The sequence below is a fragment of the Serinus canaria genome, chromosome 2 (genome assembly GCF_022539315.1).
Source record: "Serinus canaria isolate serCan28SL12 chromosome 2, serCan2020, whole genome shotgun sequence".
Taxonomy (NCBI): domain Eukaryota; kingdom Metazoa; phylum Chordata; class Aves; order Passeriformes; family Fringillidae; genus Serinus; species Serinus canaria.
The window spans coordinates 27,357,989-27,373,810 of NC_066315.1; the positions used below are offsets into that span (position 1 = coordinate 27,357,989).

General features: G+C 36.9%; 1 protein-coding gene across 1 annotated transcript in view; it reads right to left on the minus strand.

Annotated features, from left to right (window-relative positions):
- The window catches only part of THSD7A (thrombospondin type 1 domain containing 7A), a 189,075-nt gene that overhangs the window by 36,821 nt on the left and 136,432 nt on the right, over nucleotides 1–15,822 (minus strand). Inside the window, exons 13-14 of the mRNA XM_050971430.1 lie at nucleotides 5,693–5,887; nucleotides 3,059–3,322 (exon numbers count right to left, since the gene is read on the minus strand). Coding sequence (XP_050827387.1) covers nucleotides 3,059–3,322; nucleotides 5,693–5,887 — 459 coding nt within the window. The remainder of the gene's footprint in view (nucleotides 1–3,058; nucleotides 3,323–5,692; nucleotides 5,888–15,822) is intronic.

Consider the following 15,822-nt stretch of genomic DNA (forward strand, 5'->3'; position numbering starts at 1 on the left):
ACAAAACATATCTCATGATGTATTAATAACATCAGCTTGGATGCAGTTTGTCCCTCCTGTCAGATTTAGAGGTTGTTGTCACAGCTGAAGAAGTTCAATTATCTCCATTTCCCATTTCAGGATTTCACAGTGTGAGAAGACAACAAAAGCTCAAGTTGGATACCAGACTGGAAATATCTTCCCTTAAATGTTGGTCTTATTTTCCCTCCTAGTACAAGCTAATTGGCCAAATCATATCCTAGAAAAATTGCAATTACATTTTACTTGGAAAATAAATAGGAGACCCAGAGGAACTAGGAGTAAAACAGGTAACATAGAAGAAAAACCTGATGACACTTTAGATCAGTCAAAAAAATTAGTGAAAAATCCAGTGAAAAATCATTGCTGTAGGAAAATAAGAGCCTCTGTTAAAATTTACAAAAATAACCTAAGCAGGCTTGAATTATATGTCCTGTCAAGTTCTGCTTGAAAAGCCAAATGCAGATTGATGGGAAGCTACAAGGCACTTTTATTTTCTAGCAGGTGAGGTACTATTGTGATACTACAGAAGGCCCTTGTTGATTTGGCATCATCTAGCTTTTATGTTTGTTCTTAAAGAAAACAAAACTAAAAAACCCAAACAACAGCAAAAAAACCAACCAAAGTAAAACCAAACCAAAACAAAGAGCATACTAAAACCTAGAGAAGACACCAAACCGAAGAACTGTCACACAACAAGAGCATGAGAATAACAGGAAAAATGTCATATATAAGTACTGGGAAAATATAAAATAAGATTTAACTGGCAAAGTTGAAGTTTGCACACATTGCAAAAAATAAAACAAATCATCAGAATATAATCCATGAATACAAAGTAGTTATTCAGAAAAGGCAGTAAACATATACTGAAATTAGATTGAAAATTGATTTGCTCTAGCTCCCTTGTATTTTCAAAAATATGCTAAACCTGGAAAAATGCTGAAGGCAAACAATAAATTAGGTAAGCTTTATGTAAGTCTATGATATGTGCATGTACAATACCTATCAATAACAGAGGATCTACTGGAAAGGAAATCATAAATTTAATGATGTATTCATTAGCATCAGTTTAAACCTTTATCATCAAAATCATTCCCTGTGTACATGAAACTCCTGTGAAACAATTTTAGGAAAGTAGAAGGAATACAGGATTAGTTCAATATGACTTCCAAGCTTCATCTGCTCACACATTACAGCATGGACCCAGTTAATGTGTACACTCCCTCTCAGATGGATCTGATGAGAAAACACTGACAGGAGGGGTGTGAGGTGGGGGTGGTCAAGTGGAATATCAAGGAACCAGACATCTTAGTGAACTGATCTAGAAAGAAAGAATTTGAAAGAAAACAACACCTAAAAACAAAGGTTTCAGGCTTCCCAACCTACAATAAATACAGTAATGACAAGAAAACACTTCCATTTTACAAAGTTAAAAGAGACTTCAAGTCTCCTGTGACAAAAAAACCCCAAAAACAAAGGATGGAACTTGAGAAAGAAAGAACACAACAAAGCATTGCAATGTTGTGTTTTTGGAAGGATGCCTGTGAGTGCTAACAGAATATAAACAGTAGCCCTGGCTATAGCAGGAATAACAGTAACACATTGTTAGCAGCTTTTCCACTGGATTATTATTCATTGTGGCCACTGTGAATGTAGGCCACATTCCCTGATAAAATTTATTGGATCAGAAATTACTATCATGAAGAGAGAATTATATCAGGGTAAACAATGAGGGTTTAGAATACACTTTTTTAGTACTTTTTTATTCCTCTTCTATTTCTTTGATTCTTGCAATGGCATTGCACCTCAAAATGCACTGCCAGGACTTGAAAGCAGCTACATCCACACTTGTTCTACACAAAAAGTTGTTCCTAGCAGCAGCATGTTACTTACCACATACACCACCAACAATATGCTCTTGGACAAACAGTTTCTTTCCTTTTTTTTTCCGACACAAAAGCTGGCAGTGCACATTCTTCAAGTCATTGAAAATTGATTGGCAGCAGGCCATCACTTCCCCTACTTTCCTACACACTGAGGTTCTTTTACAATTTTCCACTTTTCAAAGGTCATTCTGAACTTAATGCTGGAAAGTGATGAATTTCCAACATAGCATATGCTAACACCATGACTTGATACGTTGAATTTCTAGCTAATCATAATTCTAAATTAGAATTAATAGTGCAAATTAAAATTGTCTTATTTAATTCAATCTCTTTGATTATCTATTTTAAATATATCCAAGTAAATAAATGAAATTTCTGTTATCTTAATTTAACATTACAAAGTAGAATCCATATGTGAATTAAACTTATATTGACCTTTTAATGGCACAAACACCCAGCTTTTCATACCAATTGCTCAGATTCAAGTTTGCACTGCAAGCAGGAAAAAAATGAAGACAAAAACTCCACTGATGTCAATTAGCACATTTCTGGCTCACTGAAAACCGTTTTGATCCTAATGCTACAGATTCATCCCCTTTAGGAAGGAACACTGTTCCTTCCTGGAGCAATGTAAATACAAAGAATATAAAGTCTTTAACCCTCCTAGTTTTACACATGACAGATTTACACAGAGAAAAATGCTGTGTGCTGTTGAACTCAGGTCAATTCATGCCAGTTAGTGAAGGTGCTGAAGAGCAAATGGTAGAGATAAGACTACTTAAGATTTTAAAGCTGTCTAAAGATTCTGTGGAAATCATTTCAGCCTTTCCAAAATAGTCCTCTGTTTGTTTATTTTGTTTTAATTTGCCCCTTCTAAATGGCTTTATTCTCAAATTTCCATCTACAGTTATCAGGAAAAATAACAAGGTATTAATTTTTTTCAAGTAAAATACCTAGTTAGTAGGTTACCCTGATTTTACTTAATTTTACTATTTTAAAAGTCAGCAAAAACATGCTAGGTTTGAAGGTATCTTGGGATAAAAGGCAGCCTAACCAATAAACATTAATCTGCTAATTCTACTTGTACATAGATCATGTTAAACTTGACTAAAGCACGTAAGTAAACAGACGAAAGAAAAGAGGTTTGGAAATACCATGGCTGTTGCATCGCGATGTTTCCACAAGTCGATTGTTCTGGTCATAGCACGCCATGGCCTGGTAGCGATAGCCTTGTCCACATTCCTTAACATCTCCTGGCACCTTCATTCCCAGCAACACTTCCATCTTACCCTCTGGTAAAATGCAGTCTGACCAATTTCCCACAGGCTGAGCGCTGTACTTGTCACACGGGCAAAACTGATTCTCAATCAGAGGATACAACTGAGAATTTCTACATTTGTCCTTTTTCTTACTTTTTCCTAGAAAGAGGAAATAGTTATTAGCAAGTTTTGTCAGTTTACAGCTTATCTCCCAAAAATTTACTTTAGGCTTCTGTAACAAGTGCTTGGGACTACATACATAGTCTACATACATAGACTACATACATACATCTAATACTTATTACAATAATCTTTATTAAATTAATAATTATTAAATTGGATTTCCAAAGAAGTGGATACCTACAATTTGCATAAAGGCAATTTTTTTTTAAAAGATGATGTAGTTTACATTTAATTTGGATAAAAATGTTTCAGGGGTAAAGTTAGAGAAAGTTAGCAGCTAAACAAATACACTCTTTTCCTGCTATTTCATCAACAGTGTGCAGTTCAATAACAAGATTTCTATCTGGATCAAGCTTTTTCAAGTTGAAAGAAGTCAAGAAGGGAGCAACATGCATCTTTGCTACATTAGTACCTTCCTCCAAAATGTCAAAATTCTTTAATCACCTGTTACCGTACATTTGTTCATAATTACAATTCTTTCCCACTAATAGAATAAGCTCCTTTGAATTTGTTTCCATCCAGTACTGTTCTTGCTTTCTTTCCTGAACTAGAGCATAGCCATCTACTCAATACATTTAAACCTTCTCTTTGGTAAAGTTTACTTAGTTTTCCTTTCCATACCAGCTTATATAAATTAATGCAGTAGTCTTTGCAAAAGTAGTGGTTGTTACTAAGTAGTATTTGAATAGCTGTTACTTGGACAATACTGTAAATGTAATATTCTGTAGCATTTTCCTTGCTATTCAAAACAAGGCACTGGACATTGCAGCAGCCTTAGTTCTTGTATTTGCTATTCTCCTCATTTAGAATAGTAAAATAGAAAATGGGTACCTGGAGAAAAGTTTCTCATTCTTTTGATGACACTAAATGTATGCTTCTCCTCTGGAAGTATTTACCAGGAATAATTATCAATTTATTCCAAGTCAAGTACTATGAATTAGTCTGGGTAACACATTGCCACAGAGAATACACCATAGCACATAACACAGAATTAGCAAGTTTGAAGGGGTAACTTAAATGAGGACAGGAAGCATCACAAAGTGTTAAAATTGTGGTAGGAAGAACACGTACTTTCTTTCTCTGTTTTTAAAATAAGAAAAAATACTCTTAGTCAGTTTTGTTCATTTTTTCCCTTGTGGAAGCAAACCTGACATGAAGCTTACTGGAATTATTAGACAGTCACAGTGAGGCTTCTTGAAGATCATGAATTATTCATTTTCCAATGGTCTTCTGATTTACAGGGGGATGGAGACAGGGATAGGGTTTGGATCCTATCACATTCTTTCTCAGCCTGCTAATGGGCACCCCCCTTAGCTAGCTTTCCTGCACCACAGACAATACAGACTAATTGGCAAAGAGTGCTGTGACAGAGGCCAAGCCTCACTCTTGAGGTTTCAATTATAATTTAGAAGCAGGGCATTTTTTTTTCACTTTATGCAGAAGAAAAAATAATTAAGAAAACCACCAAAACTAGCAAACAATAGACTAAAAAGAGGTTGAAGAAAAAAATGCTTCAAAGTGGAACAGTGTCCAGACTAGGACAATTTTGTGGCAAGGTCATCACTGGTAAATCTTTTTATTCTGCTAAATAAAACTTAAAGAGCCTTCTTGGGACACAAAAAAAAAGAGCATTATTACTTATCTCAAGAAATAAGGCAAAAAATTAGCCAGTGTATTGCCTCATGTGGTTTGTGGGTCTGGATGTAAACAATGAAGAATGGCAAAAGAAAGAACTGGGAGAGGAAATATTCAGCCAAAGAAAGGACTGGCTTAATCATAAATCTGACATTCAAGACTGCAGCTAAGTTCAAAAGAGGTAAGCCAAAGCTTAAGGCTGAAAATGGTGGTGTATAGCAAAATGATGAAACACACTCAGCTGCCAAAATAGTTCTAAATGCACTAAGGAACACCATGAGAGAAGGAAGCCTGCTTTAGTTGAGACCAGGTGTGGGAAGAAGAAGAGAAGTGGGTTAACACCTGATCCTGTTAAAGTGAGATGATTCCTGCCTTGTCTGTCAAAAAAAAATAAAACCCACACAGAAAAAAAACTAGAAAAAACCCCAACAGAACAAAAAAACCCTATTATATGCACTATATTTAGGGGAAAAATGTATTCTATGCTCTCCCATCTTCTCTCTAGCCACTTACCCATATCAAGAGTTTCTGACATATGGTGTGAGTTTCTACTCCTGGGTATTGTTCTGCCAGCACTATACAGAGCATGACACTGGATCTGCTTTCTGCCACTGTAACACTTGTCAAAGGGAACCTCTGAAGTCCTCAGGTTTTAAACAAAACATTATCAATAATAAATAAAAGAAGCATTATTTTGCTTGAGACTCTTACCAACAAGAGTGCGTTTCCTTGTCCTGACTCCTCCACAGTCCCCATTACAGGGAGAAAATTTTGACCAGTTTGTGAACTGACAGTCGTCTTGGCAGGGAATCTGGCACATCTGTGTTAAGGGTGGTAATGGGCCAGAGTATTTAAGGCACTCACTGATGTCAGCTTGTCCTCCGTCTTGTCTGCGACAAGTAATTACTGGAAGCAAAAAGAGATGGAGTCTAATTCACCTTTTTTTTTTTTTTTTTTTTTAATAAATGTCTCTATTCAGTTAAGTCTACAGTATTCTATCATTCTATCACACTGAAAGCCCAGAATACCTATACAACTTGATATTTGCTGCCAGTTTTACCTTGAATGAATACATTTGTCATTTCTCACTTAAGATTTTGTTTAAAATAATTTATCAGGACTTACCAGGGAAAAAAAATTACAGACAATTGTAAATATTATAAAGGCTGCACCATGTTATCCACTCCTGTCCACTTTATACATCATTTCTCCTGATACCACTGACACAATTTACATCTCAGACAGACATTAAAATTTGCAATATCATCTTAAGTAACTTAATTGTAGCAGTTATAAAGTTTTATCAGCAGATTGAATTTCAGAAAGATGGATAGACTTAAAATTTAGAAGTATATTTGAGTTCTGGATACCACTTAACCCTTTACAGCAGTATTGCTGCCTGATGTTCTTCAGCAATTTTTGGTCTTGAAAATGATTTGAGGAATACAGTGTGTTTCCTAGGGAAATATCATCAGCCAGTAGGGGTGCAACTTTGTAGAACAGGATAGCCATGTCCTGAATAAAAGCTTCTTGCTTAAGAAGAAAAGCAAGTTCCTTAAGGAAACATCAGGTCACACAAAAATAAAGAGTTGGAACATAAGGATTTACAAAGAATAGGGAGGGCATTAATGCAGTCTTTAACAATCACAGAATGGTTAATGTTAAGGGACCACTGGTGGCCCCTCCTCAAGCAGGGTGCCCTAGTGCACATGGCAGAGAATTGTGCCCAGAAGGCTCTTGAATACCTCCAGGGAAAGAGGCTCCACAGCTTCTCTGGACAATCTGTTCCAGTGCTCAGTCATTCTCACAGTAAAAAAGCTCTTCCTCATGTTCAGGTGGAACTTTCCATGCTTCAGTTTCTGCCTCTTGCCTCTTGTCCCAAAACTTGGCACAATCAAGAAGAGTCTGGCTTCATCATCTTGACACCCTCCCTTCAAATAGTTACAGGCATTGATGTGATCTCCTCTCAGTCTTCTCAAGGATACCAGGCCTCAGCCTTTCCTCACAAGAGAGATGCTCCAGTCCCTTAATCAACATTGTCACACTCAGCTGGATCTGCTCCAGGAGCTCCATATCTCTCTTGTACTGAGGAGCTCAGACCTGGATGCCAGGTGCAGCCTCGCCAGGGCTGAGTAGAGGGGCAGGATCATCTCCCTCAACCTGCCAGCAATGCTCTTCCTAATGCACCCCAGGACATCATTGGCATTTTTGGCCACAAAGGGGCACTGCTGGCTCATGGAAAACTCATTGTCCACTGGGACCTGCAGGCCCCTCTCCACAGAGCTGTTCCCCAGGAGGTCAGTCCTGGTGCATGGGGCCAGACCCTGCACTTGCCCTTGCAGAATATCATACAGTTCTCCTCTGCCCATCTCTCCCAGCTGTCCAGATCCTTCTGAAGGGCTACTCAGCCCTCTGGGGTATCAACCACTCATCCCAGTTTTGTATCACCAACAAACTTGCTGTTTTGTATCACCAGCAAACTCTACCCCTTCATGAAAGCCAACAATGCTCTATAATTGTTTCTCTTTTTTTTTTTTTAAGCATGGTTGCTTATCTATTCTATGCTCAATAAACCTAACTTTAGTTCCTTCCCCAAAACATCGTAAGACTTACTATGTGGTAACAAGATAGGCAACTTCTAGTTTGTTCACACAAGAGAATTATATTTATGCATCTGACAGCACACAGTAGATTGGCATCTCAACTGCAAAATAATTTGGGCCACCAATTGTTGCAGTAGCATTGCATCCAAATATTCTGTATTCATATGAAGGAATATCTCTTTTAATATTACACTCCATAGTTTAAACATAGCTCTTGAATTGTGCTGACAAGAATTGCTTTATTAGCATGAATTGAAAAAAAATCAAGTTCAACTGTTGGAGGAAAGGGGAGTATGAGCACAGCACTTCAAAATAAAAGAGAAAACTGCCCATAAGTGGGCAAGAAGAGGGGCAGGTGCCCATGTCTGCTCTCTGGAGCCCACTGAGAGGATGTGAGGGAATGGCCTGAGGCTGTGTCAGGGGGTGTTAATTTAGTCATTAGGAAAGGGTTCTTCACCCAGTTGGGAACTGAAACAGGCTTCCCAGGGAAATGGTCACTGCCTGAGAGAGTTCAAAAAGCATTAGGACAACACTCTCAGGTATATGGTGTGACTCTTGGGGCTGCCTGTGCAGGGCCAGCTGTTGGACTTCAGTGATGCTTGCAGGTCCCTTCCAACTCAGGATATTCTATGATTCTATAACTATTTCCTCCTGGAGGAAAAAAAGGAAGCATAACTAAGGGAACTTTTTTTTTTTTTTTTTCAAATTGCTTTAAGATAATTGTAATGCTCTAGGGACCTATGATTTCTTAAGAAAGCTTTTTAGTCTGACAGTTCTAAACTAAATTTCTGCCTCATGATGACTTAGGAAGCTGAACTTGATGACCCATGTGCTCCATTTCAAGTCCATGTCCCTACTAAAACATACCCAAAGGTCCCAAGGGAATTGTTTTTGCCACACATCTACTGTAAAACACTGAGAGGGAGGGGGGTGTGTTTTTCCTGAGATACTGAGCAAACAACTTCCCTGATCCTTAACTGCCCTTTGGAGCAGGGTTGCCAGCACTGTTTGTAATAGGCTCAGTACTGCATTAAGTTGTGCTTACTGGGGGGCTGGCCAGCTGCACACCGCCTAATACAATTATTCTGTCAAATCCCATTACTATTAGTGTAATTTACATGAGGAAATATTTTTTCAGATATAAATTACAGTGCTTCAGTGAGAAAAATCAAATCCATACTATCAGATTTCTAAGAGTACACGAATATTTTAGAAAAACACAAGTCAAACTGCTATCTTCCAGTAGAAGCCTAGGCTATAGCTTTGGATTCTTGTGAGATGCTCTTCTCTGCTAATGGCACACACCAATATCCCTAAGGTAAAAACATAGTTCAGACTAGTTTTACCATGTGGAAATTCACAGAGGTCAAACCTAAATCCTCTGTCTTGAGTTTGGCCTTGCTATATGCACACATTAGCAAAACTAATTGTATTATCTTCACTGCACTCTTAGGGAGATACAGGTCACCATTTTTAGCAGTGAAAACTATGCTTAGCCAATGACTAAAGGACAGTCAACTAACTAGGCAATACCCTTTAATAACTTTCTTCAAAAGTTTAATACTCATCTTACATACTGCCTCTCCATCTAGTCCTTGGATAGGATAATCAACACTGCCCACCAAAGAACATTCCTTCCTTCTAGCTAAATTGGCTTTTTTTAAAACCAATATTCATTCCCTCATTTTTTCTAGTTATAAAATATTACTCCAAGAGCAGATACCCATTATGTCATAAATTGTTTCAGACTCATATTAACGCATCTAATTTACATCCGGCAGACTCAGGTGAAAAGCTCCCCTGAGGATTTACACTTTGGTTTTTCTCCAGATTAACTGCCAGTTGTACCACAGCAATCAAAGAAGGGAAACTTCATTCTCAAGACCTAAATATTTCACCTTAATAACAACACAAATTAGAGGACAGCGTGGCATACTAAATCAATTCCCTTAATTTTCACAGCGCCTGTCCGTAACTATTCATGCTACTTTTAGTTGATAAGACTTGGATGATTTGCTCTATATTCCATTTTCCTATTGTTATTTTCCAAATTTGGGTATCAAGGTTTATACCCCTTATGACTGCTGAAAGTGGGTATTTTTCCATTATTAGAAACAGGGGCTTTGACAACTGCATACATTCCATTAATACATGCTTTTGGCCAGCCAATAGTCTTGACACCTGAAATGCTCTCACTGTTAGAGGAGTTACTTTTTCCACTCACAAGCTAACCTGGGCAAACCCATCCCTTTCCTCTTTGATCAAACCTATGGGTGTTAAAGCAGAGGTTGCTGAGATTGGTGATTTACTCACTCTACAGAGAAGTGTCTTCAGCTACTATAAAGCTATACCGTACCAGGCTAATTATTTCACTTATACAACCACCCTGTATTTATTGCAGACGTCAGCAGTTAGTGGAAAGAGCATGGTTCCTCTGTTACTGAATTAAACATAATAATTATTAAGTGAAAACATAAAAAGAGTACAGCTAACAGAAAAATCAAATTTAACATAGAAACCATTCACTTATAAAATTGTTCTGCTATTTAACAACTATTAGCTCCCAGAAGAAAGGTGTGAAATAAATAGCAGTCTAAATTTTATAGACAAGGGACTTTGATGTAATTAAAACTTTGTTGGATAGCATTGTTTCCACCAAGTATCCACAGGAGACTACAGGCTAATATATTTCTTGTTGGCATAATGAAACACTGACACTGTATTTTAGCAAGTCATGTCATGTGTGATTTTTTATAAAAACCTTTCCAGTGTTTCATCATTAGCATACTTCACTGACATTTCACTGAGGTGTGAGATTCAGTGCCTCTTATACCTACATTTTTTTTAAAATTAAGATTCTCTATTGTCCTTTCTTTTACAAAACACTTGTGATATAATTTTTTTTTCAATTGCTAAGTATTTTAAGAAAAAAAATATTTTTGTCCAATTCTAGAAAACAAGAATTATTTCAGCCCACTAAGTTTTCTTATGCCTTCTATCCATGTTGTCTAAGCTAGGATTTCATCTATGTTTATTTCTTTCTTTGTGGTACACAGTGGACTAGACAGTGTGACAAAATATTCCTACCACAAAGTATCTTGAGAAGGAGCATATGCCCATAATATTGTGAAATTACAAGACTGAGTGCTCTTTATGTTCTAAGGACAATAACAATGTATTTCTGCCAAATAAATTTATCTGGAGATTGTGGCTGCTTTTTTTTTTTGCAGATAAAAAATTAGGTTCTCATGTAAACACTGCTTTTGAACAGTTGTACAAATTCTTTCTTATGACTCCTGAAGGTGATCACTGTACTTTGCAGTGACTAAAACACAAACCAAGCAATAGAGCACTCTCATCTGTTAAGGCTCAATGACATTAAAATAGTAGTTTATAGCTCCATGAAGATCAGCACTCCATGATTTTGACTTCTTTCCTTTCAACAAGGGCATGTAACACCCACACATCAAAGTCTCCTGCCTCCATAAGCAATGCCTGCTGAGGGAGGCTGCTGGCCCTGTTTAGCTATGGAGTGAGAAAAGAGATTTTGACCACTGGTTCTGCCTCCAAGCCTCCCCACGGCTCTAACAAGCCTGCAAGGCCTCTCTGTGTGCCCATGGCCATCCTGGGATGCTTCCTCCCCTTCCTCTTTCAAATAACTACAAACATTCTGTGAATGAAGAACAGTGAGAGCTCAAGACCAGGTCTTTAATAAAGGCCAATTCTCAGTGACATAAAGCACAGCTCTTCAGGTATTTTCTCTAACATCCAGGTTACTTTAGCTTCTGTTTAAATTTACAAATAACCTTCCTCGTGCTATTACAGCATATGCTGACATCACAATTTTCATCCCATTTCTCCTACAAAACTCTGAGGAAGATTCATGATGGCAAGGACTGCAGGCTGTGCATCCTTCTGCAAATCTCTTTTCGGTCACTGGGACGGCCCTTACCGTGTGCATCCATCCATACACACCATGATGTGATTCAGTTATTGCAGTTTGGGCACTCAAGCTTCTCATCTGCTACGTGTACTCTTCATTAGCATTGGGATGCAGCCCAACAAGCCCTACTTATATTTGCAGGAGCTACAGGCAAAACAAGTTTTATTAACTTTCTTAGGTTTTCCTATACAATTCAAAAGGGATTTGAGCTGTATTTCTAAGTTCCTTCACAAGTCACTGAAGCTGAGATTTACTAACCCAGATTTAATATATGAGCATAATACTCATACCTGCCTAAATTGTTCACAATTTCAAACATAGTAGCTTGGGTTTACTAAGCATTTATTCTCTTGTCTAATTTTGGCTGGTCGTTGTTGTCTTATTTTTATTTTCTTGCAGGGGGAGGGTGTATTTTGTATTTGCCACCACTGTGCCTCTCTCTCCTGGATTTCAGGTGACTCGTCAATGAATCTGATCAAATAATTTTGTTAGTTGAGAAAAAACTTATGAAAATAAACATAAATTTTGTTGCAGTCAAATATGGTTTTTCTCTGTATTTCCTGTTCTTTCTGGGTGGCATAAAAAGGAAGTGTCAAACTCCTTGTTGATGCACACACATCATCTCCTCTTGAGGGTTTTGAAGAAAAGACAGAAGTCTTAAGTTGCTTCAGTTTCTGTAATAGACTCCTGCTCTGCTTACCCACTGTTAGAAGACATTTTGTCAGCGGTACAAATTCAGATTTTCATTCATCATAGGAATTCAATACAATTGTCATGACCACCAACCTTCTTCAAGTAAAGTTCATGACTACAGCAATGAATTTGCTACTCAGTATTAAATGCTATTTTGCTGTGCTTAGGATTAGAAAGAAATACTTGCCCATTATTTGCATGAATAGCTAACAAACACTTTAAAAAAATACTTCTAGAGAAAATCTTTTTTTAAAACAAAACCCAGAAACCACCAAGCTCTTTTATTCTCTTTCCTCTGCATTGGCCCAAGTTACAGTTTTACAACATTCATTCAACTTGACATGATTTGTAACAAAACCTTCATTATTCAAGACAGATAGAAACAAAGCTGTCTTTAACAATGAATCAGAATTCTAAACTTTATGATTCACCCAAGTATCTTTTTTGCCAAGAAGGATGAAATGTGATAAAAAAAAGCTGAAGAATGGAAGTCTAAATAGTAAAGCTGTGATACAAAGCAAGGCATGCATATGTCCTAGTTACTGAGAGACTCCTAAGATCAGATACCTAAGAGTAATTTCTAATGATTTCTAACTTCTAGTTTTTCCTTCAGATTTAATTATCTTTCTAACTAAAACATTAACAGCAGCAGACTATTTTGTTCAAAATAAACTGCTAATGAATGCATGGTCAGATGTGCCTTTTCCCTGGTGTACATTCCTATACTGTCTCATTTAACACATTTGCTGAGAGTCTATGTGTTACAGTGTTTGTGTGTGGGCAATCAGATCACAAATAGGACAAGCTGATAGCAATGGCAATATCTCCTTGCACTGAAAAAGAGGAACTCAGATCTCTTTCCACAAAGAAAAATGTGGAAATATTTGTGTTAATACTCAGTAGAGCAATTACTTGCTCTACTGAGTATTAACACAAAATGAAAGAGCAGTGCATGGGAAACCAAATGGCAGAGATTACTTCTAAAAGATTATTGTTTTGCTTTGTCATCAAAAGCAAATTGGCACAAACAGATGGATCAATGTGTGATTCTGCATGCATGAGCACCAGAAACTTGAAACAGAACTCTTTCTCAACTGGAAATAAATGCTGGTATGTCAAAAATTTTCACAGTATGGTCAATATTTCTACAGAATTCACCAACAAACAATTAAATGCACTGATAAAAATCTCTGTATTACAGTAGCAATCATAAATGCAGTATCAGGATGTTATACTAAATGGATTTCATATTTCAGTGTTTAGCATTTTGTGATTTTGGGGTGGTTAAAAAGAGTTTCACAGCAGTAGCTCAGTCTTTTCTGTATCTATATCACAAAATAGCTATTAAAGAAATTATTTATAGTACAGAATTTTTTAGTGACATATTATTATGCAGTTTTCCACAGCCTGTAGAATTTTTGTTTAGGAGCAGCCAAGTGTGCAGAAGGGAGCCAAGAATTAACAGGGAGAGGAGATAAAACTACTTCTGAAGTCTTCCTTTAGGAACTGGTGAAATCTCTCTAATACTGTCCAGTGCACAGTTCAGTCAGGCAGATGGCTGCTTTCAGGTCAGCCTCCCTTCAGTGAGCACCTCACATGAAATCAGCTCTTGTGCAGGGGACCAAACAAAAAGATGTGTGTCACTTAAAATTCACACATGGCTATTTTGATGGCAGAATTTGAAAGGTAAGAGGGGATAGGAAATTGATGCCCTGTGCAGGAGATAGATTATATAATCAAATAAAACACATTATTCATGTTCAAAATACAATTTTCTGAGGTGTGAAGTAAAAAAAAAAATTAGCTGATAATCTCTAGAATTAGAGAAGTGTGTTTTCCAAAGTGAAATTTACTTTTGTGCAAAAATTCAACTTGTACTTCCAAGTCATATTCATTGTAACAGGAAAATATTTTACTTCTGCCAATCTAAGGAAAAGCTGTACTACTGTGTTTAGCTGCCACAGATTATCAATTTACATTACTCAGTATAAAAATATGGTCAACACATTGTGAGGTATTACAACACTGAGACATGATAAATAATAAACCTGAGTTGGAAACTTACATTTTGTGTTAATTTACATCATTTACATAAATGGGAAAAAATATTGGCCAAAACCCTCTCTGTCTTTAATGCTTATAACTTTCACCACTGCAGAGGCCTAAACAACATTTAGATTCATATTTTGATATCTGGACTGAGGTACAAATAAACTTCCATTTTCCAACTTGAATAATTTGCTCTGTGAATTCTACAATGGAATTTATACATTGGATAGACCTGACAAAAAGCAGTAGTAAACAAAAATCTTCCTTTCTAACAATCGATCTCAGAAACATTCACAGAATTCTATCAAAACCACCAGCTTTCTTCAGGCTTGGCTGCTCCAGGGGTTCCTAATTAAGGATTACTCATCCTACCACTTGACCACATTACACTGGAGAGGTACTTGCATTTTATCTGCTTGTGAGAACAAGATTACTGCTTGAATACATAATCTTTCACAAGATCGAACTCTGTGCAGTACCAAAGGGAAATTCTGACAGTCTGTTTTAATAGATTTGAAAAACTACATGGCCATTATTTTCAAAATCATGTATTATTCTATGTATGTGTGCCCTGTACATGTTTGGAATTACATTTAAGAAAATACAAAAAAACTCTCATGACACAAAAGAATAATAAAGTCCAATCTGCATGCACTATTATTAACTATCTTTCTTTATTAACTGACTTTGAGACAAAGTCAAGGGATTTAGGTACTACCATGTGAGCACAGAAGACAACACTTTTCACTATTTGAATTCCTCCCATCAAAGACAGAAATCTTATTTTCTCAGTGTGCAATCTGAATGTATCCTCCAGAGCTGCTAGAAATAGACTCCATTGTGATAGACCTCTGAAATAATTACCGCAGCCAGAAGTCTTTTGTATTAGCAGGCAATGCCTTAAGGTTTCATTCTGTGGTAAGCTCTAAATTGATCTCCTGTTACACTTTCTGAGTAAGTGGTAGGAGCTACTAGCTTAAGATTTACTCCATAACTTTTTAAGTACACCATGACCTCCTTTAATACTGCAAGGAAGTTAATGACCTGAACATTTCACTTCTGCAATGTCCTTCCTCGGCAATGGCACAATCCGCTGAGCCAATAGTGCTTTAAACAAATACAAGTTTGCACTCAGAAACAACAAAGGAGAAAAGTCTTCCTGGAATTCAAGGTTGACCAGTAGTTCAAAGCAATTCAATTACTATAACAGTAAATAGGAACTGCATTTATTTTCCTATTGAATGTATTTAATTCACCTAAAAAAGCCCTTATCCTGGCTATATTTAACAGTCACACATGCACAATTCTGTTAAAGCCACAAAATTCTCTACAAAGACAAGTGACAATAAAGCTGGATTTGGATGCAAAAATTATTTGCCATATAATGGAAATGGTGCAAAAATATCTGAATCATTGGGCTCCAAGGATCAGTTGTTTAGAAGTCTAACCAGCAGCAGGTTAAGATTGTTTCACCTCAGTGGTTAACTCCAGGCACAGTTCTGTTTAGTCTCTTTAACAACCTGTACAGAAAGCATGCTCAGCAAGTTTGAGGA